Source organism: Lactuca virosa, chromosome 9, assembly GCF_052849685.1.
Source record: "Lactuca virosa cultivar CGN04683 chromosome 9, Lactuca_virosa_CGN04683_v6, whole genome shotgun sequence".
Classification (NCBI taxonomy): domain Eukaryota; kingdom Viridiplantae; phylum Streptophyta; class Magnoliopsida; order Asterales; family Asteraceae; genus Lactuca; species Lactuca virosa.
The window spans coordinates 20,156,102-20,179,251 of record NC_136434.1 but is presented as its reverse complement, the minus strand read 5'-3'; the positions used below and the strand labels follow the sequence as shown (position 1 = coordinate 20,179,251).

Genomic DNA, 23,150 nt, shown 5'->3' with positions numbered 1-23,150 from the left:
TCCTAACATCAATGACATACTATCATATATCAATGTGTTTTTAACATGAATTTTCGCATATAAAAACATTGTTTCCAACTTTCCATGTTAGATTAATTTTATTGCAATATAACATTCTATTTTGTTAAAACTGAAACGGTTGTTTTGTGTATAGCAGTTGTGCATGTATAGCTACTTTTTCTATGTACTTTTTTGCATATCATTAATATTGAAGAAAAAAAGCGTCACATTGACATTAATCCTAGTTCTTGTCTAATGCACGGCAAATACTGTTGAAAATGCCCTTAACAAACAAGGTCAAAAGGTAAAATAGTGGCTTAAACTTGCTCACTTTTACTATAATATCGTATGCTTCGATTTTTTTGAAACTGGTAGTTAACACGAACTTACTCTAACCTCCTCCTCCTATCTATTGTTAATTGTTGCTGATTGGCTCCATTAGTCATCCTTCACCGACCTCTTCCACCATATCTACCACCACCTCCTCTTCCATATCCACCTCCTGCGTATAATTTCATCTCAACAAAACCCAATCATCAAACACAAAAGATAACCATACGTTTTAACAAGCTGACTCTGAGACCAACATGTTAACAAGACCAAAATTCTAATTTGTTAAACACTAAATGACATGGCATAACACAGCACAACAGACTCTACTATGTTCGATATGACATGACATGACATGCCACAACAGACTGTACAGTGTTTGGTTTGGGTGTGCACTGGAATGGACTGAATTTTTTTGTTCCATCCAAAAGGTTGAACAAAGCAGGGCGACTGAGACTCATTTTGATCTTCATCCATGCAAAATTTTCATTATCTAAAATAGCCCTAGAAAGCTTATAGAGTGTCTAGTCTGTATAATGCAGTCAAAAAATAAATATACTAATCAAGATAGGCTGCATCCCCCCAACGGCCGCCACCTCCACCTTGATTTGCATAACCATTATTTTCTACTTGAGACAAATTAATAAAATGAATAATAGCTATATAATATGAAAAAAAGATAGAAAGACAAAAAAAATTTGCTACCTTGATAGTTCCTATTGTGATAGTTTCGATATTGACCTCCAGGATAGTTTCCATATCCACCACCCCTACGCCCTCTCCCACCACCTTCACCTGGATCCCTGTTTTCTTGATACTTTCCAGTTCCACCATACGACCCTAAAAACAAATCTTATTATTCTTTTACACATAAAAAAAAAAAAATCAAATAAAACCACACTAGTGACTAGACCCCACTAACCTTCAACTACTGAATTGTATCTATTTGGTTGTTGGGGTCTTTGATAGTTGTTATACAGTGCCTTTCGCTCAACAAGAATAGGAGCTTGGTACCCTGGTGAAGTTTTGTCCAGCTCCTTGATCGACAAAGTGATTGATATCATTGAGACATGTCGGGTCATCTCCACACTGTAAATCAACAATTTAGAATTATTATATATTGTCATCAACTTAAAGGAGACATGCATGTTTAATCAATAGAAACTTACACCAGAAGACCCTCCTCAATAGGTTCCCATACGTCAGTTATGAATACTGAACTGATTTCAGTTTCTTGATGCAATTGAGGAATGCACCTCTGCTTCAAATCAAAGGACATGAAAAGCTCAGAAGAAATAAAATTAAAAACTAAGTTTAGTAAAGTGGTTAACCAACCTTCACAATCTCTGCAATTGTTACTGTCTTGCTTATTGCTTGTCCCATTCCCTTCAACGTAATTTCATTCCTCCGTCTTTCCTGGAGAAATATAATCACAATCGCAAGCATGTTAATCACTGATACATATAAGTTTTCTTAACAGAAAGGGTCACACACACACACACAAAACAGATAGAAATACTGAGATTGAATCTATAAGAGACAATTAACAAATTCTGATGCGTAAGAAATTGGTTAGTTCAAGTTAGAAAAGTAATTTCAAACTACAAAGAAAATGCCAACGCAAATCAAAGCAGCTAGTTATAAAACACATGCCCTAATTTGCATAGCCACAACTCTTAAATCCTTTGCTACATAAATCAACAAATCTATCTTAACAATCAAACATGATTGATTTACCATATACTATGAGAAGATAACGATCGAAAACAGAACGGATGAGAAAAGACGAAAAACGAAATGATTAAGCACCTTACAAAATTGAAACGATAACTGTAAGGACAAAAGTCTAATCATCGTAGTCGTAAAAACAATCAGATTATATGTAGTTTGATACAACAGAAGCACAACTAATGACAAATAACACCACACTCGGCGTTATGATCAACACAGAGTTATTTACACGAAGTTGGAACACGGGGAAAATAATGCAGAGAAACGCAAAACGAATATAAGCATAAACAGCTAGTTACTATGGCATTACATAGATTCTCTTACAATTCGGTACACATATACACAAAAATGTATAGTTGTGGATGCTAAAACTTAACGATCGAAGACCGATCAACAAACTAAAAGCGGATTTCCAGAAACACACACACGGAAAAATTAAGAAATGAAACAGAAAGCATAATGATGAATAGAAACATGACGTCATATAATACAATGACTCAATTGTAAAATGGTAATGCTAATACCTGAAGAAGAGTAGTGGCGATGCTGATGTAGTTACTAAGAAGGCCTTGCGAAGTGATTCTGATCTCATTCGCGTTGCTAGCTATCACAGGTCTCTTCTGCTCAACCTTCTTGTACTTGTCCATGGCGCCAAAGTATGGCGTTCTAGAGAGAAAAAGGAAGCCCTAAAATCCTTTTCCAGAGGGAGAGAGTGTGCTGGAAGAAGACGCGAGGCTAAAACACCATGAATGGGGAAACTTTTTTTCCAACGCCAAATGAAGGTGGTTCAGTTTATTGATCCCCGATTATATAGGGCTGACCCCACACCATGATATATTTTCTTGATTGGCGGTCACCACGGGCAGGAATTAGCGATTGCAGGACACACACAGTTCTGCTTGGTAAATATTGGAGTCGCATTTTATCGAATTTGAGTTCAAGTGACCTCGAACTCTCGAAGCATATAACAAAAATTGTTCAAAATATTGTTATTCTACGATGGTTAATTTTCAAAGCTATTTATGTTCGTATTGAAATGGAACTATGGAAGATGATTTGTAGCCTCGGTTTTATATATATATATATATATATATATATATATATATATATATATATATATATATATATATATATATATATATATATATATATATATATATAAAGCTAGTATTTTTTTTTTAATCTCATGTATTTGAAACCCCATTTTTTAACTAATGCAACTCAAAAGTTTTCTTAATTATGATTTAACACTCAAAAGTTTATAACTTATATTATGTTTAATTAACATTTAGTGAAAAATTTACTATAAAAAGACCAATCTTTTGTGTCTTTTGTGTTATATAAAATCTTACATGTAAGGATTTGAAGATATTGTAATTCAAAGTTTTCATATAGTTGAAGCATTCACGATCCAAATATGATGATTTGAAGAAATGGGTTATGTCACATCGATGGTAATTGTAATATGATTTTTTCTTTCAACCAAAACAAATGAAGCTTTTCTATTCTTTCTTTATATTCAGTTTCTCATTTAATCTTTATATGTGATTTGTGTATATTACTCAATCTTGAATGTGACCCTCCAAACATCAATGTTTTGTTTGGTATATCTTTCTGATTCTTCTTTTTCAAGAAAAATATTTTGATTGCAGGTTAGTGAAGAATTGTCATCAAGTTTCTATGGTTGAATGGTGTTAAATGAAGAAAGAAGATTCATAAAATGGATATAGGTTTTTTTGTTTGAGCAAAGTTGACGAATGATAGTTTTTTCTTTTGATTTAAATGTATGTTTATGTAACATCTTTATTTATATATTCAACCACCCAATGTTCTTATTTATTTGATTGTAGTTTTTCTATTTTGATTATGTTTATTTTCTATTATTTTTTTGTTGGGTTATCTTACACAACATATTTAAAAGACAATATTTAAAAGATAACATAATTTTGAACATTTGATATGTAATTATGATAGACTTATCATGATATGTTCTTCATATGAAAGTACTTTATCCATATTACTACGAAAAGAATTACATATGACATTTACGAAAATATATATATTATATGTGATTTGTTTAACATGTATATGCACCTATGTATGTTATAAATTTATAATTAAATATCTTTATGTTTAATAACTGAAGCGATTAAAATGATGCATCAAAACCAATTATTTAGACGAATATAATAATAATAATAATAATAATAATAATAATAATAATAATAATAATAATAATAATAATAATAATACATTTCCAAGTACCGCATTCATTTAAAACTCACACTACAACTCAAGAATTTTCTAATTTATGTATATTTATTAGTTACAACTCAATAGTTTTTAACTTATGATTATTAATTAGTAATCACTAATAACTTTTTATTTTCCTTTCTTTTATAAGGTTGTAAAGTTTTGCTCATTAAAAACATTAATTTATTTGTAGAGATTTGTGATTTAAAAACATTAATGATAGTTTTTTCTTTTGATTTAAATGTATGTTTATGTAACATCTTTATTTATATATTCAACCACCTAATGCTCTTATTTATTTGATTGTAGTTTTTCTATTTTGATTATGTTTATTTTCTATTATTTTTTTGTTGGGTTATCCTACACAACATATTTAAAAGACAATATTTAAAAGATAACATAATTTTGAACATTTGATATGTAATTATGATAGACTTATCATGATATGTTCTTCATACGAAAGTACTTTATCCATATTACTACGAAAAGAATTACATATGACATTTACGAATATATATATATATATATATATATATATATATATATATATATATATATATATATATATATTATATGTGATTTGTTTAACATGTATATGCACCTATGTATGTTATAAATTTATAATTAAATATCTTTATGTTTAATAATTGAAGGGATTAAAATGATGCATCAAAACCAATTATTTAGACGAATATAATAATAATAATAATAATAATAATAATAATAATAATAATAATACATTTCCAAGTACCGCATTCATTTGAAACTCACACTACCATTCAAGAGTTTTCTAATTTATATATATATTTATTAGTTACAATTCAAGAGTTTTTAACTTATGATTATTAATTAGTAATCACTAATAACTTTTTATTTTCCTTTCTTTTATAAGGTTGTAAAGTTTTGCTCATTAAAAACATTAATGTATTTGAAGAGATTTGTGATTTAAATATGAAGAGTTAATATAAATGTTATAATAGATGTTTTAGTGTTTTTATGTTATTAAAAGTTATAGTGTTTATTTTACATATTTTTTATTATTCGTTATATATATATATATATATATATATATATATATATATATATATATATATATATATATATATATATATATATATATCTTTTTTAATACAAATGTTATAATAGATGTTTTTCTATTTTTATGTTACTAAAAGTTGCAATTCATATTTTTGTTCATACGTTTTGTTACCCGTTATATTATCATTCATTTGATATATAATTTACACAATTTTAAATGGTTTATAAAATTATCAAATAATTGTATATATCACAATGACTTAAAAATTAAACTATAATGTTTAATAAAACTAATATGTTAACTATATGTTTTCTTTACTACTAACATTTTGTTTCAAAGTAGAAATATTAAATAATAATTAGCAAAAGTTATTATTTTAACTATATAATTCTATTCTCGCGCAACGCGCGGGGATTTGCCTAGTATATATATATATATATATATATATATATATATATATATATATATATATATATATATATATATATATCATACATACTTATAAAGCTAACATTTTTTTTTTGAATCTCATGCATTTGAAACCCCCTTTTTTAACTTCCTTTCACTACATTCATTTGAAACTCCCATGACTTTTCAATTTCTTTACAATAATATTATAAATAAGTTAAATAATGTTCTATAAACAAGAAATGATGTTTTATTACAATGTCTTCATCCCACATCGATGGTGAGAGTAAACAAGAGAATGTTTCCTCTTCTATAAATAGGAAAGGTTGTGAAATGTTTCAAAGGGACCAAACCATGAGAACTTCCTCATGCCTACCTTTGTAGGATTTTGAAGGTATTATTTGGTGAGATTGTCTATATTGGCAAGTGTCCGGTTAACTTTTAGAATTCCAAAAATGTTTTTGAACCGAATTTTTTCAGGTTTAAACCGTGTTTCAGTTAGAAAAAAATTTATATAGTTGGGTATATTGAGTTGAACCGGAGCTGGATCAATTTGGACCGATTAAGGAATAATTTTCCTTTCACAACAAACATTTGAAACTCCCATGATTTTTCAAATTATTTCTAATAATATTATAAATAAGTTACATAATTTTATATAAATATAAAAAAGCATCTACCTAAACCTAAAATTATAACTGTTTGAAAAATCACTTTGATTCAAAAGCACGAAATATATACAAACCGGGTTTCACTAGAAAAAAATATGTAGTTTGGTATATTTAGTTGAATCGGTCCGAGTTTGATCTATTTGGACCATAAAAGAAGCATTTTTCTTGCACTACATACATTTGAAACTCCCATGATTTTTCAAATTGTTTCCAATGATATTTTAAAAAAGTTACATAATGTTATATAAATATAAAAAAACATGTAACTAAACATAAAATTATAATTGTTTGAAAATTCGATTTGATCAAAAGCACGAAATATATACGCAGATTATATTTTATAAATGAATTCTTTTTATAATGAACTTTTGAATCTTGAAAATACATATAAACAAACTTTCTATATTAAGTACCTAACTGAATTTATGATTTTAGAATTGAACAAAAAGTTATTCAATAAAAACTTACTTTTTTGGATAGCAACTTACGAGATTATAGAAAAATGGAACTATTGAACAATAAAGAAAGGGTAAACAAGAGAAAGGGTGTTTTACTAAATAAGTTGAATAATGTTTTATTAACAAGAAAGTGTGTTTTATTACAATGTCTTCATCCCACATCGATGGTGAGAGTAAACACGAGAACGTTTCCTCTTCTATAAATAGGAAAGGTTGTGAAATGTTTCAAAGGGACCAAACCATGAGAACTTCCTTATGCCTACCTTTTTAGGATGTTGAGGGTATTCTTTGGTGAGATCGTATTTATTGGCAACTGTCCATTTAAGTTTTAGAATCCCGAAAATGGTTTTGAACAAGATTTTTTTAGGTTCAAACAGAGTTTCAGTTGAAAAAACGTTATGTAGTTTGGTATATTGAGTTGAATCGGTCTGAGTTTGATCAATTTTGACCGATAAAGAAAGCATTTTCCTTTCAGCACATACATTTAAAACTCCTATGATTTTTCAAATTGTTTCTAATAATATTATAAATAAGTTACCTAAACATAAAATTATAATTGTTTGACAAATAAATTTGATTCAAAAACACAAAATATATACAAACCGGGTTTTAATAGAAAAAACGTTATGTAGTTTGGTATATTAAGTTGAATCGGTCCGAGTTTGATCAATTTGGACCGATAAATGAAGCATTTTCCTTTCACCACATACATTTGAAACTCTCATGATTATTCAAATTGTTTATAATAATATTATAAGTTACATAATGTTATATAAATATAAAAAAATCTACCTAAACATAAAATTATAACTGTTTGAAAAATCACTTTGATTCAAAAGCATGAAATATATACTCGATTATATTTTATAAATGAATTCATTTTATAATGACATTTTGAATCATGAAAATACATATAAACAAACTTTCTATATTAAGTACCTAACTGAATTTATGATTTTAGGATTTAACAAAAAGTTATTCAATAAAAACTTAATTTTTTATAGCAACTTACGAGAGTACTGAAAAATGGAACTATTGAACAATAAAGTTTCTAGATAACGTTTTATTTTTATTATTTAATATTTTATTTAACAAAATGAAATTATTCGCAAATAAAGAAATGAGTTTAATTAAAATGTCTTCATCCCACATTGATCGTGAGAGTAAACAAGAGAATATATTATCCTCTATAAATAGGAAAGGTTGTGAAATATTTCAAAGGGACTAAGCCATGAAATCTTCCTTGCATCTAACTTTGTAGGACGTTGAGTGTATTCTTTGGTGATTGTCTTTGTCGACAAGTGACCAATTAAATTTCAGAATTTCAAAAATGATTTTGGACCGTATCTTTTAGATTTGGATCGAATTTAATAAGGATCCGAGTGTCTTCTGGCTGAGTTAGGCAAACTCGCTTCCATTGGAGGCCGAGTTTAAGTAACATGCCGACTATTTGGTTATGTTAGCCAAGTTTTACAACCCTGTATGTAATACAATTTAAAGTTTTAACCTTATAAAAGACGTCATTATTATCATATGTTCTACATAATTATGGTAATATTTATGATACAAAACATTTTTTTACTATTTAAGATAAAAAGTTGTCTCTATTATCATATGTTGTACATAATGATAAAATTTAAGATAGATAAAAAGATGTATCTATTATCGTATTTTCTACATAATGATAATATTTAATATAAACGTTTTAATTTAATATGAAATTATTATTTAATAGATAACAATAACGATTTATTTATTTTTAAAAATTAAATTTTTTTCTGTTTTAATCATATAACTTTGTATATGCAAAACAACTTCAAGTTCCAACCTTATCTCTTATAATATAGTTCAACATAATAACAATACTAAAAATCATTTTTTATATTTTTTATGAAATTATTATTTAATTGTTAATAACAATGATTTAGTTATTTTTAATATAAAATATTTTTTTATATCCCACGCAACGCGCGGGCATTCGCCTAGTATATATATATATATATATATATATATATATATATATATATATATCTACCTCCTCTAATAAATGAATCCTTTAAATGCCACATGGCACTTTTCTAACTTCTGTTTTGCCACATGGCATCTTCTTATTAAAAGTTTCTCTCTAATTCGTTTGTCTTTAATTTTTATTTAGTCCCTACAAATTAGGATTTTCAAATAGAAACTATTTTATTACCTGACAATTCAACAACAAAATCATTGATTGAGGAGTGATTTGGATTTTCAAATTTCAAACCCCTCCCCCTCTTATTCGTATTTCACTTTTGATCTGCTCCACTTCCCACAATCAAGATCAGAATCTTTGAAGCTTGAAGCGTAATTTCTTCATTTATCTATTTACAAACACATTATGATCGAGGGTTTGTTATATCTATGAATTTTTAATTATTGTTTTCTTTCTCAGTACATCGATGGAAACCCAAATGGATGTAACTAAGTTATGGCTTCATGCTTCCTATTCTCGATCGATTGGTTAAACATGTTTGATGGTTTGTTTTCTTTGCTCTATTTACGGGTTTTGTGTTAACTTTAGTGGCCATTCGACAAATATATTGCTATCAACTTCTTTGATATCTTGATATTCTTATGGTTTAAGAACTAATATGCTTTTAGTTAAATTTGTTTTGAATTTTTGATACTCACAATATGGCGTTTCTTCCTTCCTTATTATTGCATTGTAGGTGTTCGATAAAATGCCCAGGAGAACTTTGGAATTAAAAGTTATTTGTATTCATTCTGTCTTACCTTCCCTTCAATGGGTTAGTGATCATTTTAACTTTCCAAGTTTTATTTCGAATTGTAATACAATATAGTGTTTGGTGCTCCAAGGTTTTTCTACATACATTTTCCATCAAGGTTTTTGTGGATTTGGTATTTTGTTTGGAAACTCGATTGATTTTATGCTTATTTTTCTTTACTGCTCTTGAATTCTATCTAGGGAACTTTCAATTCAAATTGCTGAGCAATTTAAGGCCTTGAGATCAATTCAAGAAATCAGCAATTTGAAATTAATATTTTCTCTCCCTTTTTATTTCAATATCAGTATCAAGTCTTCAATTTTCATTCCCATTGTCGAAGGTCATTTTGCTTTATCATCTTCAACAATACGATTTCTGCAGACGTGACATCATAACAAAACCGGTTAGTTCATCTTCATAAACCAATATTTATAACATTTTTCTGGAAATACATTAATTCCAATGTACTTTCAATTTTCTAAAAATATCTCTTCTGAATCCATTATTCATTTTTCTACAAAATTTCACAATAAGATATGCTTTTTTACAATAAAATACATACGGAGTATGTGTATCTGTTGCTATTTTTGTTGTAAAATTAGTAAAAAAAGAAAGCAAATATTCTTATCTGCTTATTAAAACGCATCCCACTTCAGTCAGTTATATTTCTTCTTCAATTTCTTGATAAATATATTTTTCAAAGTGGATTGTTCGATCCATTTTTTTATGAACAAAACCAACACCATGACTTCTGTATGAAGTATGATTGGATTTATATCATCATAGAGTGCATATTAGCTAAGTGGTAAAGGATTTCGTTTAAATAAAAGAGTAAAATGGTTTTCTTTCCTGCTGTTAAAAAAATTGTTTTGGAAATTTAGGAAAATGGCATTTTTGTCCATATATTATGAAACATTGTTATTTTCGTCTTTGTAACTACATATGACTTCTTAATTCCTTTACCATTTTCACTTTGCACCTGACTTGGCTATGTTTGTACAGATTATTGAAAATACATGGGAAATTTGGTAAAAGGGCATTTTGGTCTTTTTATTGTGTCTCGGTAACTTTGTTGTTAAATTACTAGAATTTCAAACGAATAAGCATGCTACTTTCAATATTTTTCACAAGGGTAAATTGTTATTGTGTATCTGTTTTCGTTTCAAATTCAGTAAAAATCCATTCTTTTATGAACAAAACCAACACCATGACTTCTGTATGAAGTATGATTGGATTTATATCACCTTAAAGTGCATATTAACTAAGTGGTAAATGACTCCGTTTAAATAAAAGAGTAAAGTCGTTTTCTTTCACGCTGTTAAAAAAATTGTTTTGGAAATTTAGGAAAAGGGTATTTTCGTACATTTATTATGAACATTCTTATTTTGGTCTTTGTAACTTCTAACATCTTAATTGCTTTAACCATTTTCACTTTGCACCTGAGTTGCTATGTTTGTACAAATTATTGAAAAAACGTAGGAAATCAGGGAAAAGTGCATTTTGGTCTTTTTATTGTGTCTTAGTAACTTTGTTGTTAAATTACTGGAATTTCAAACGAATAAAGATAAAAAGGATATTGAAAAATAATGTATGAGGAAAATTTATCAAAAAGTTAGGACTTAATGGCAGAAAGCCTCAGTTTCCTAATTTTTTAAGCTAAGTCAATTTTTTTTGCATTAAGTCAAAAAGAACACCCATTTATACTATAGTTTACTGGATTAAGTCACCCATTAATTCCATTAAGCCCAAAAAAAGTACAATAGTATTTCTTCATGCAAGTCATGAAAAATAAAAGATATTTAAGGGTTATTACTTACTTTCTATCGAGTCCAACCCCTCTGTGGATTCCTAAAATAAATTCTCATCAACTGACACAAGAAAGTGCAAAATATTAGGTGTCGATATTAAAGTATTGAAATTTACATAAAAGAACATCAATCAGAAGATGTGATTTAGTACTATGCAGCATGATAAAGTTATGATATTTGAATTAGAAAGGGCTATAAAAAGCATATTCCATTTCTGATTTTAAATATACAAAAATGCATATTCTCATTTCTGATTCCGATTCTCAATTTTTCTACATTAAGCATCATGTCAAAAAGAAACACCCATTAACTCCAGCACATTAATGTACTACATAGTTATAGAAGAATGCTTTCTTATGCAGCTATAGCTAATTCAACAACAAGGATATTTAGGAACTACATCCTATAACATTAAGAAGTGAATCTAATTCCTCATTTCTTTTTCAATATTTTTCACAAGGGTACATCGTTATTGTGTATCTGTTTTCGTTTCAAATTCACTAAATATCATTATTGTGTATCTTTTTCAATAATTTGGGATGTTGATTTACTAAAGATTTACTTTTCTAATTTTTTTTACAGCAATATGGCTACTTAAAATATTACATCCATAAAAGACATTGACCCAGTTATATCTGATTTCACAATCAAAGTAAAAATATTGAAGTTGTGGACACTCGATTCTAAATTTGATGCTAACGAAAAATAGTCAATTGAAATGGTTTTCTTGGATGAACATGTATATTTTTTATTTTAATAATTTTTTTAATATATGTTTTCTTTATTAATTGCTAATGCTGTATTTTATACTTTTTTTAGGGATCTATAATTCAAGCTATGTTTTAAAGACTTATTTTATAAGTTTTAAAAAACACTTCATGAGGGACCCGCTTATCAAATTAGCACACTATCTGTTGCAAGACACAATCCACACCCAAAGTCTACTACCTTTTTCTGATCTTCCACATAAAATTACTTTTTTAAGGGAAACAGTTATTAATTTTTTTTGTCTAAAATTTTTAAATGTACCTCTCGTGGTTTCCACGGGTTATAACCTAGTATATATATATATATATATATATATATATATATATATATATATATATATATATATATATATAGAGAGAGAGAGAGAGAGAGAGCAATGATCATTTGAGAACTCATAGTTTCCCGAGAACCCGAGAACTAAAAGTGGAGCGTTGGATCAATTATTTGGATGGCTTAGATGATCAATGGCATATTTTGTAAATATGACTATCTTTAGTGGTATATTAGGTTTCCGTAAACATAATCATAAGGGTATTATCGGTATGAAAAAAAATATCTGGAAATTAGATCATTCCCCCAAAATCCGATCGATTCTTTTTCTCCCAAATCCATCGATTGTCTCACCCAATGACTCTCTTTCTTTCAGAGCTTCATCGGCGATTGCTTCTAGATCAGATCCTTCCGCCTTCCATATCGGTGCCCTCTGCCTTCCAGATCAACGTCGGTCCCCACAACGATCACACCTCGTTGATTTCCGTCTATTTCCTCCATGATTTAACCACAAACATGAAGGCACAAACCTCCTCGGAGCAACCCCTTTCAGAAAACGAATACAGTGAAGTTACCGATCCATACAACTAATAACATCCGTAAATCTCTTCACCTTTTTCTCTTTGATGCTAGACGTAAATCTATTCAGAGCTTTCTCAATCGATTTCCTTTCTCACATCCATCATTCTGATTCTAGATCTATTCAGAGCTTGTTCACCGTGGCTGGAGTTCTAAGTATGTTCATCGGTGTTTTTGTGGTGATAGATGAGATCGTGTTTAAATCTAATTTCTAGATATGTCCCTGGCTTTAGATTCTTTTTAGGTTCTTTGTGTTTCTAGTCGTGAATCGGATCATCATTCGCGTGCTTCGCCAAATCCTTCCACTGGTTCATCGGGTAATCACCCCTAACCACAACATTTTCATTCTCTTCCTCCCTAATCGAATCATGAAACTATAATTGTTCTCAAAGAGGAGAAAAGGGAAGCAATCAAGCATTTGTGTGTGTGGACTGATTATCACCGGAGTCGAGCTGATTTTCTCACTAAATTGTTTTCCGATCTCCTCGCTAGAAAAGAAACCACAGACCGGTTTAGTTTGATGTTGACGTTGATTGGACCAAGTTATTCACTGAAAATCGAATCTTGTAAGAAAGTAGGATACAAGAAACCTGTAACAAATTTCTCATCTGATCTCAAGATAAATCTTTGTTTTTCATTTGTGTTTTTTTCATGTTTATTAACAGCAGTGTGATTTGGTACATGATGTGTGTAGGATGGAGAAGCTTATGCTTACCTGCTTAATGTTCTTGCACCAGAACATTGCAGCCCAGGCACATTGGATACCAAGGATCCGACTGAAAGGGCAAATTTGGTACTCGAGCATACAAAAAAAATGGATTGCAAAAGATACTTGGCTCCTAAAGATATCGTTGAAGGCTCTGCAAATCTAAACCTTGCATTTGTTGCACATACTGTTCAAGATTCACTTGGTAGGTAAGTTATTAAAAAAATCAAAATTTAAGTATATTATAGGGTAATTTACTTTATATTGACCTTTTACATAATTAACCTGAGAAATTTCAAAACAAAACAAATGGAGTGACACCAAGAAGATGGATATATTACTGCAATCCTGCCCTCAGTAAAATCATAACCAAGTGGACTGGTGGAGAAGATTGGGTACTCAACACTGAAAAATTAGCAGAATTGCGTAAGGTAATAACTAATAAATTTAATTTTATCTTTCCTTTTTTATATATATTCATCACAATTCATATCATTATAAATTTTTTATCAGGAGCTTTAAAACGAGTCCACTATTAATTTTTTTTCGAACAGCTAAATATTATTAGAAAGAAAGAGAACCATTAACAAAACATTACATCGGAATAGACAAAATAGGATTTAATATCCAAGAAACACGACTGATACTAATTTTTCTATTACGAAAAACAAACCAATTGTAGGAATAATCAACCAAACTATCGATTAACAAATTCCGTCTCGCACTTTGACCGCCAAAAATAACATCATTCCTGAAGTTCCATAGAAGCCACCACATAGTCATGACAATAGCTTCCAATCCACTTCTCTTAATCAAAGAAAGGTTAAGAGAATCAATCCAAGTGACAGTGTCTTCAATCTGAATAAACGACGGGCAAGAAATGTCGCACCATTTACCAAGAAACTTCCAAAGATCAACTGCCACATTACAGTGTATAAACAAGTGGTTATTGTCTTCCATATCAGCATTGCATATGGAACAAATCATTGAGGGGACATCTAACCCTTTGGCGACCTAATTTACACGAGTTGGAAGTCTTTTTAACCGACATCGCCAATAGAAGATGTTAACTTTACGAGGGATATACTTATTCCACCTTGTACTACATACTCCATCAGGGAGAGTAGAATCATCAATAACTCTACGTGCTTCAGCAACTGTGAAAACCTCAATGCCACCCGAGTCCCAAATCCACCTATCGCTTAAACCCGAGAAAGAGTACTCAAGAATAGTAGATTGTAATTGTTGCAAGTGAGCGAAAGTCGTACCCCCTTCAATAGGCCTGATCCAATTCCAAATCCAATTTTGCCCATTCCACCTCTCCGAAATGTTGCAATCTTTATTCGACTCCAACAAAAATAGTCTAGGAAACCGGATCATCAATGGACATTGACCAATCCAATGATCCTTCCAAAACAAAGTAAAAGCTCCATCGCCAACTCTCCTTTTAAAAGAATTCCTCTGAATTACTCCCGAGTCATGCAACTGATTTATAGTGCCAACTATTTTATGCCAAACCCCTCTTTGTAAACCCGAACCATTACTCCAACCAAGACCACCATCTCTACCATGAATCGATTTCAACACATTAACCCATAGAGCTCCATTATCAGTCAAAAACCTCCACTTCCACTTAAGAATTAGGGCTTTATCAAACGCATCTAAAGAACCAATATCTAAACCTCCTTTTTGTTTACTAGCCAAGATCGTGTCCCAATTTACCCAATGTAACTTTCGGTCTCCTTTCTCAACACCCCAAAAAAAACCCGCTCTAACTTTCTCCAGAAAACTATTCACGACTCTAGGCATGCAAAACAAGGACATATAAAAAATACCCAAGGAACCTAAAACTGACTTCAAAAGCAAAGAACGACCACCAAGAGAAAGTAAACGAAGTTGCCATGAAGCAAGTTTCTTTTTGAACTTGTCAATGACAACCTTCAACTCGAAAATCTAGACATAATGTCACCAACCGAAAGACCTAGATAAGTGAAAGGAAACTTCGCACTCTTACATCCTGTAATCGCAACAAATTGATCGACCTCCAAATGAGAAACACTAACTCCAAACAAGTTAGATTTATGGAGATTAATTTGAAGCCCAGAAACCATATAAAAGCAATGAAGGATAGCCACCAAATTAATAATATTATCTCTAGACCACTCTCCAAAGAAAATCGCATCATCGGCATAGAATAAATGTGACATAAGAATTCTCGCTTCACCAACTTGAATACCGTGAAAGAAACCTACATCAACCGCGTCTTCAATGGCAACATGTAAACCTTCCATAGCTAAAATAAAAAGAAAAGGAGAGAGAGGGTCTCCTTGTTTTAAACCTCTTTTTAAGTTAAATTCGTCAGTCGGACTTCCATTAATTAGAACTGAGGACCGACTATTACCCAAACACGCACGAATCAAACCAATCCAAAAATCGGAAAAACCCATAAACCCCATAATCTTAAAAAGAAAATTCCAACAAAGCGAATCATAAGCTTTCTCGAAATCAACTTTTAAAATCATGAGTTTCTTTTTCTTTATCTTACACCAATCGACCACTTCGTTCACTATAAGGGGATCATCCAAAATTTGTCTACCTTTGACAAAAGCGGACTAAACCGAGTTAACCACCGAGTCAACCACTTTCGCCAACCGAAGAGCCAAAAGCTTAGCAATCACCTTATATTGAAGACCAATTAACGTAATGGGTCTGTAATCTTTAATATACAACGTGTTAACAATCTTTGGGATCATGGTAATAAAAGACAAATTGCATCCAGAAGGGATGTAATTCGAACAGAAAAAGTGATGGACGAACCCGTATGTCATATTGTAAAATGTCCCAATATCTCTTCACAAAAGAAAATGTGAAGCCATCCGGACCGGGGGCCTTATCACTCCCGCAAGCCCAAACCGCCTGACGCACCTCGTCAAGCAACGAAATCGAATCAAGAAAAGAGACCTGATCGGAATTCAAAGTCTGATACCGAGAATTACGATTTGAAATATCAATACCCTGAAAGTGTGCGAATTTGTCTGTATAAAATTGAACAAATTCAGCCTTAACCCTTATAGGATTCGTGACCCATTCATCCTCTACCCTAATACCTTTTTCTTTCTCAAAATGTCGTGGTAAAATTTAGAGTTTTCGTCCTCCTCCATGGACCATTTAACTTTAGCCTTCTGAACCAAATCACTAACCTCCGCTTTCTCCATGTCATAAATTCAAGACATGAGATTTTTCCTCTCAATCGCTAGAAGGTTATCACCAAAACCTTGATCCATTAGTTTATCAATTTCACCCAACCTTGAATAAATGATATTTTTCTCGGATTTAACAGCCAAGTCGTATGCCCCATGCCATTCTTTGATTTTCACTTTTAAATGCTTGAGTTTATCTTGAAAGTAAATAAATACCTTAGCACTTTTATCTCCTTGAAAGTTAGCCCAAGATTGACGAACAGCTTCATCAAAGCCTTTCATATCGAACCACGAGTCAAAGACTTTGAACGGCGATGGCCCGTAATCAATATTTTCACTTTTTAAAATAATTGGTCTGTGATCAGAGATCGATTTTTCCAACGCAAGATCCATGATATTTGGAAACAACTCTACAACCCTTTCAGTGACCAAGAAACGATCCAATTTACTCATCTTATCACCGCTTCTGGTACAATGGGTAAATTTGAAACCACCCATAGGAATATCAAAAAGATTATTATCAGTAATAAAACTATTAAATTGATCCGCCGTAACTTGACAAAACGTAGTACCCCTCCGTTCATCCACGTAACGAACTGCATTAAAATCTCCCATGATAATGTACTCACCCGTATTATGACTCATAAACGAAGCAATAAAAGACCAAAGATCCTGTTTAGCTTGAACACCTTGAGGAGCGTAAACATTGACCATAAAAACTGGAAAATCAAAATTAATCCACTTCCCTTCAATAATCACCAAGTGATCTGCACAATGAATTCTTCTTTTAACAAATACGTTAGGATCCCAAATACACAATAAACCACCTGAATGTCCCCGAGCTTGACTTGAAGCAAAGTCAAATTGATTGTTACCCCAAACCATCCGTATTTTAAATAAATCAACCTTTGTGAGAAAGGTTTCTTGCATACACAAGAAACTTATGCCATGCTTCGTACACAGCTTATTGATATTTCTCCTTTTCTTCACCGATCCCATTCCACAAATATTAAAAGACAAAATATTCATGGATCTACCTGTTTCACACCCAGACTAGCTAAAAGTTTTTGCATTTCAGTTTTTGTCCCAATCATATCATGACCCAAAGCTTTGGCAATAATTAAATACTTTTCTACACCATCTAATAAAGACTTACCTTCATTTTCCAAAAAAGCAAAGTTCAAAAACTGAGAATTTTGTTTTCTTGAAAAACTAGAAGTATGTGAAAATGATGAGGCGTGGTCCTTCTGAGACTGTTTCTGTTTCAGCTGAGAATAAGGGATTGGCTCACTATGTTCCTCGTTAAATCTTTTCCCACTAAAACCGGGTGGCTTAGAAAACGACGTCGAGTCCGAGCCCACCTGATCTTTATTCGTATTTGTAAATGTTATATTTTAAAACAATACAATTATATATATATATATATATATATATATATATATATATATATATATATAGGATATAGATCCGGTAAGAATTTTTTATTTGGTAGGAAGGTAAGAAGTTTTTTTTCTACATATTTTTTTGACGAACAAAATAAATGAATCACTAGATGATTCATTTGTAAGATGATTCACAAGAAAAAATTTTCAAAAAAACATCTTTATGATTCATTTTTAAGTAAATTAAGAAAAAATTCACTTTTATGACAATTTTAGTGAATAACAACAAAATCATTGTATAAATGAATCATCGAGATGTTTTTTTGAGAATTTTTTCTTGTGAATCATCTTATAAATGAATCATCTAATGATTCATTTTGTTTGTTCGCGAAAAAAATATGTAGAAAAAAAACTTCTTACCTTCCTACCAAAAATTTCCTTCTTATTTGATCTTGACTCTATATATATATATATATATATATATATATATATATATATATATATATATATATGTTAGTTTTATTTTTAGAATAATATGATATTTTTTGATGTGATGTTTTAACTTTTAAGTGTGGTTATGAATAAATAATGTTTGTTTGGATAAAGACAAAGTCTGTGATCCAGAACTATTGACCTTTTTTTTAAGTTTTTTTATGCAGTTTGCAGATAATGAGGATCTACAAAGTGAGTGGAAAGCTGCAAAAAGGAGCAACAAAATCAAGAAACTAGAATTCCTATAAGATTAAATGCCTCATCAAAGTATAACAGTCATTTTCGTTTGGATTTTAGTCATTTTACATTGAGGAAAGAGGTATATTTTAATTAATCTTTGGGATATTTTCTGTTCCATCATTGATTTATGATTCGGTGACCAATAAACTAACCCATTAGTATAATATATAAATGAAAATATAATTTTATTGAAGTATTTTGGTTGCAAACTTTACATATGAATTACATGTGAATGTGATTCACATGTAAATCACATGTAATTTACATATGATTCACATGTGAATCACAAGTGAATCACATATGAATTAAATGTGATTCACATGTAATTTATATGTGATGTAAATCACAAGTGAATCACATATGAATTACATGTGATTCACATGTAAATAACATATAATTCACATATGATTCACATGTGATTCACATTTTAATCTACATGTAATTCACATATGATTCACTTGTGATTCACATGTAAATATGAATTACATGTGATTCGCGTGTAAATCACAAGTGAATCACATATGAATTACATGTGATTCACATGTAAATAACATGTAATTCACATATGAATTACATGTGATTCATATGTAATTCACATATGATTAATTTGTGATTCACATGTAAATTACAAGTAAATTACCTATGAATTACATGTGATTCACAAGTTAATCACATATGAATTATATGTGATTCACGTGTAAATCACATGAAATTCACATATTAATCACATGTAATTCACATGTAAATCACAAGTGAATCACATACCAATTACATGTGATTCACATGTAAATCACAAGTGAATTACATGTGATTCACATGTAAATCACAAGTGAATTACATATGAATTACGTCTATATGCACACAAGCATTTTGTGTAAGTGTTCTTTGTTAATTATTTTTTAAAATTTTCTTGTGAATTTCACATTTAAATCTTAAAAGATACAATCACATGTGAATATCACATTATATAATCACATGATATATACATGTGTGTGTTCTTGCATTAATCAATTTTTTTATTTTCTTGTACATTTTGAAAAATTTGTAAAAAATATTGAAGAGGTGAAAAGTGATAAAGTGAACAAAATATGGAAATCTTGATATGAATAAATGATAACACTGTGAATCTTTGTAGTTTTTTTATATTTTATTTTGTATCGAATAAAATACTTGTATTATGTTTATAAATTGATTAATAAAAATGAGATTTTTTATAATTTACTTACGAATATTATAGTATAAGAAATATTCATATATGCAATTAAAAAAATATGCATATATGCACCTAAAACGTTGATTTTTTTGTTAAAAAAATGAAGTTTTGAAAAAAAATTGCAGTTTTTTATAAAAATCGCAGTTTTTTTTTATTTTTAAAAATGCAGTTTTTTTGAAAAAAAAAAGTACAGCTTTTTTTTAGAAAAAATGCAGTTTTTTTTAAAAAAAAATGCAGTTTTTTTTGAAAAAAAAATGCAGCTTTTTTTGAAAAAAAGGTGCAGTTTTTTCATTTTTTTTGAAAAATTCATGTTTTATAGAGGGTGTGACTTGGAGATTTTCGGGGTATCCTTTCCGATAGATTTGATTCCGATCCCCATGGGGGAGGTATGCGTGATTGTAGGCATGGATTGGCTCAGTCGGTTCGGTGCTATGATTGATTGCGAGGGCCAGCGAGTGGTAGTTCGAACCCCAAGAGGGGGAGAACTGATTGTATATGGCGAGGGCACCAGAGTGGGATCAGGGTTTTGTTCAGCTGCTAGGGCACGACAGTACATTCAGCACGGGTGTGCGGGTTATCTAGCGTATGTGGTAGATACGCGAGTCAGGGATCAGATTTCGGTTTCCGATGTACCGGTGGTCAGGGAGTTCGCAGATGTATTTCCGGAGGAGTTACCAGGGATACCCCCGGAGAGGCAGGTCGAGTTCAGGATCGACCTGGTGCCAGGAGCGGCCCCTATTGCTAAGGCGTTGTACCGATTGGCACCACCAGAGATGCAGGAACTGTCGTCGCAGCTACAGGAACTGCTGGGCAAGCAGTTCATTCGACCTAGCAGTTCTCCATGGGGAGCACCGATACTTTTCGTCCGGAAGAAGGACGGTTCGCACCGGATGTGTATCGATTACCGAGAGTTGAATAAGTTGACGGTGAAGAACCGTTACCCACTCCCGAGGATAGACGATCTCTTCGATCAGTTACAGGGCGCATCTTGGTTTTCCAAGATAGACTTGAGGTCTGGATATCATCAGGTCAGGGTCAGAGAGGAGGACGTGGAGAAGACTGCGTTCCGAACTCATTATGGACATTACGAGTTCGTGGTGATGCCGTTTGGGCTCACCAACGCGCCAGCGGTGTTCATGGACCTGATGAATCGGGTCTGTAGACCGATGTTTGATCGCTCGGTCATAGTGTTTATAGATGATATCTTGGCATATTCCAAGACCCGAGAGCAGCATGAGGAGCATCTGCGAGATCTGTTGGGAGTTTTGAGACGGGAACGACTGTACGCCAAGTTCTCGAAGTGTGAGTTTTGGTTACGAGAGGTCCAGTTCCTCGGACATCTCGTTAACCAGGAGGGGATTTTGGTCGACCCGGCCAAAATCGAGGCGGTTATGCAGTGGGAGATTCTGAAATCCCCCTCAGATATTAGGAGCTTCCTGGGGTTGGCAGGGTACTACCGGAGGTTCATACGGGATTTCTCCAAGATTACAGTTCCCCTCACTCGTTTGACGAGGAAGGGGGTCGATTTCCGATGGGGTCCCGAGCAGCAGAGGGCGTTTGAGACCCTCCGTCAGCATTTGTGCGAGGCTCCAGTATTGACACTCCCGGAGGGAGTTGAGGATTTTGTGGTGTTCTGTGATGCATCCATCATAGGTTTAGGGGCGGTCCTCATGCAGAGAGGACGAGTGATAGCCTACACATCGTGGCAGCTGAAGCCGCATGAGACGAGATACCCTACGCATGACTTGGAACTGGGGGCGGTGGTGTTCGCCCTCAAGATATGGAGACATTACCTCTATGGGGTCCGCTGTACCATTTACACGGATCACAAGAGCTTGAGACATATCATGGATCAGCCGAACCTGAACATGAGGCAGCGCAGGTGGCTGGATGTAGTCAAGGACTACGATTGTGAGATCCTTTACCACCCCGGTAAAGCGAATGTGGTTGCAGATGCTTTGAGCCGCAAGTCAGCTGGGTCTTCCACCCCCGCGGTATGTATGAGGATAGCAGTGGATTCTCCGCTTGTGAGTTTGATCAGAGATGCTCAGGTAGAGGGCATGCGACCGGAGAATTGGAAGCTGGAGAGAATCAAGGGTGATAATACCCGGTTCATACGGGATAGTCGGAGACTATTGACCCGATGTGGTCGGGTTTGGGTTCCGATGTCGGGTGGAGTTAGGCAGACGGTTATGGAGGAGGCTCATAAGTCTCATTTCTCTATTCACCCGGGGGCCACCAAGATGTATCGAGATTTGAGTTTGAGCTACTGGTGGCCGTGCATGAAGCGAGAGATCGCTTGGTACGTCGAGAGGTGCTTGACCTGTAGGATGGTCAAAGCCGAGCATCAGAGGCCGCATGGAAAGCTACAGCCCCTAGAGATTCCCATGTGGAAGTGGGAACAGATCACGATGGATTTTATTACCAAGCTGCCGAGGACGGCAAAGGGGTTTGATGCTATATGGGTCATCGTGGATCGACTGACCAAGAGCGCCCACATCTTGGCTATACGGGAGAGCTCATTGGCCGAGAAATTGACCGAATTGTACGTTCGCGAGATCGTGTCTCGCCATGGGGTTCCTGTCTCCATTGTCTCTGATCGGGATGTCAGGTTTACCTCCCGCTTCTGGCAAAAGTTTCACGAGGAGCTGGGCACACGGTTGCACTTCAGCACGACATTCCACCCGCAGACAGACGGCCAGAGCGAACGGACTATTCAGACCCTCGAGGACATGTTGAGGGCATGCGTCATTGATTTCGGTGGGAGTTGGGATTCTCACCTACCGCTTGCGGAGTTCGCCTATAACAACAGCTATCATTCTAGCCTTGGCGCCCCGCCATTC

At 32.5% G+C, this 23,150-nt stretch overlaps 1 protein-coding gene across 2 annotated transcripts; it reads right to left on the bottom strand.

Annotated features, from left to right (window-relative positions):
• Positions 1-303: 303 nt before the first annotated feature.
• On the bottom strand, positions 304-2,968 carry LOC145140737 (uncharacterized). Of its 2 annotated transcripts, none has more exons than XM_079074138.1 (6): positions 2,586-2,968; positions 1,666-1,746; positions 1,500-1,588; positions 1,253-1,419; positions 1,036-1,170; positions 304-956 (listed from the first exon to the last, which is right to left on the bottom strand). In XM_079074138.1, exons 1-6 carry the CDS (start codon positions 2,706-2,708, stop codon positions 889-891), a joined length of 663 nt encoding a protein of 220 aa, XP_078930264.1. In that variant the 5' UTR covers positions 2,709-2,968; the 3' UTR covers positions 304-888. The 2 variants fall into 2 exon arrangements, with proteins under 2 accessions (XP_078930264.1, XP_078930265.1); XM_079074139.1 differs by having other exon boundaries at positions 304-502.
• Between the last annotated feature and the right edge of the window lie 20,182 nt (positions 2,969-23,150).

Coding starts and splice junctions, on each gene's coding strand:
- LOC145140737 (XM_079074138.1), bottom strand. CDS start 2,708: ATGGACAAGTACAAGAAGGTTGAGCAGAAGAGACCTGTGATAGCTAGC. Junction 1,589..1,665: donor CAATTGCAGAGATTGTGAAG/GTTGGTTAACCA, acceptor GATTTGAAGCAG/AGGTGCATTCCTCAATTGCA. Junction 957..1,035: donor TCACAATAGGAACTATCAAG/GTAGCAAATTTT, acceptor TGTCTCAAGTAG/AAAATAATGGTTATGCAAAT.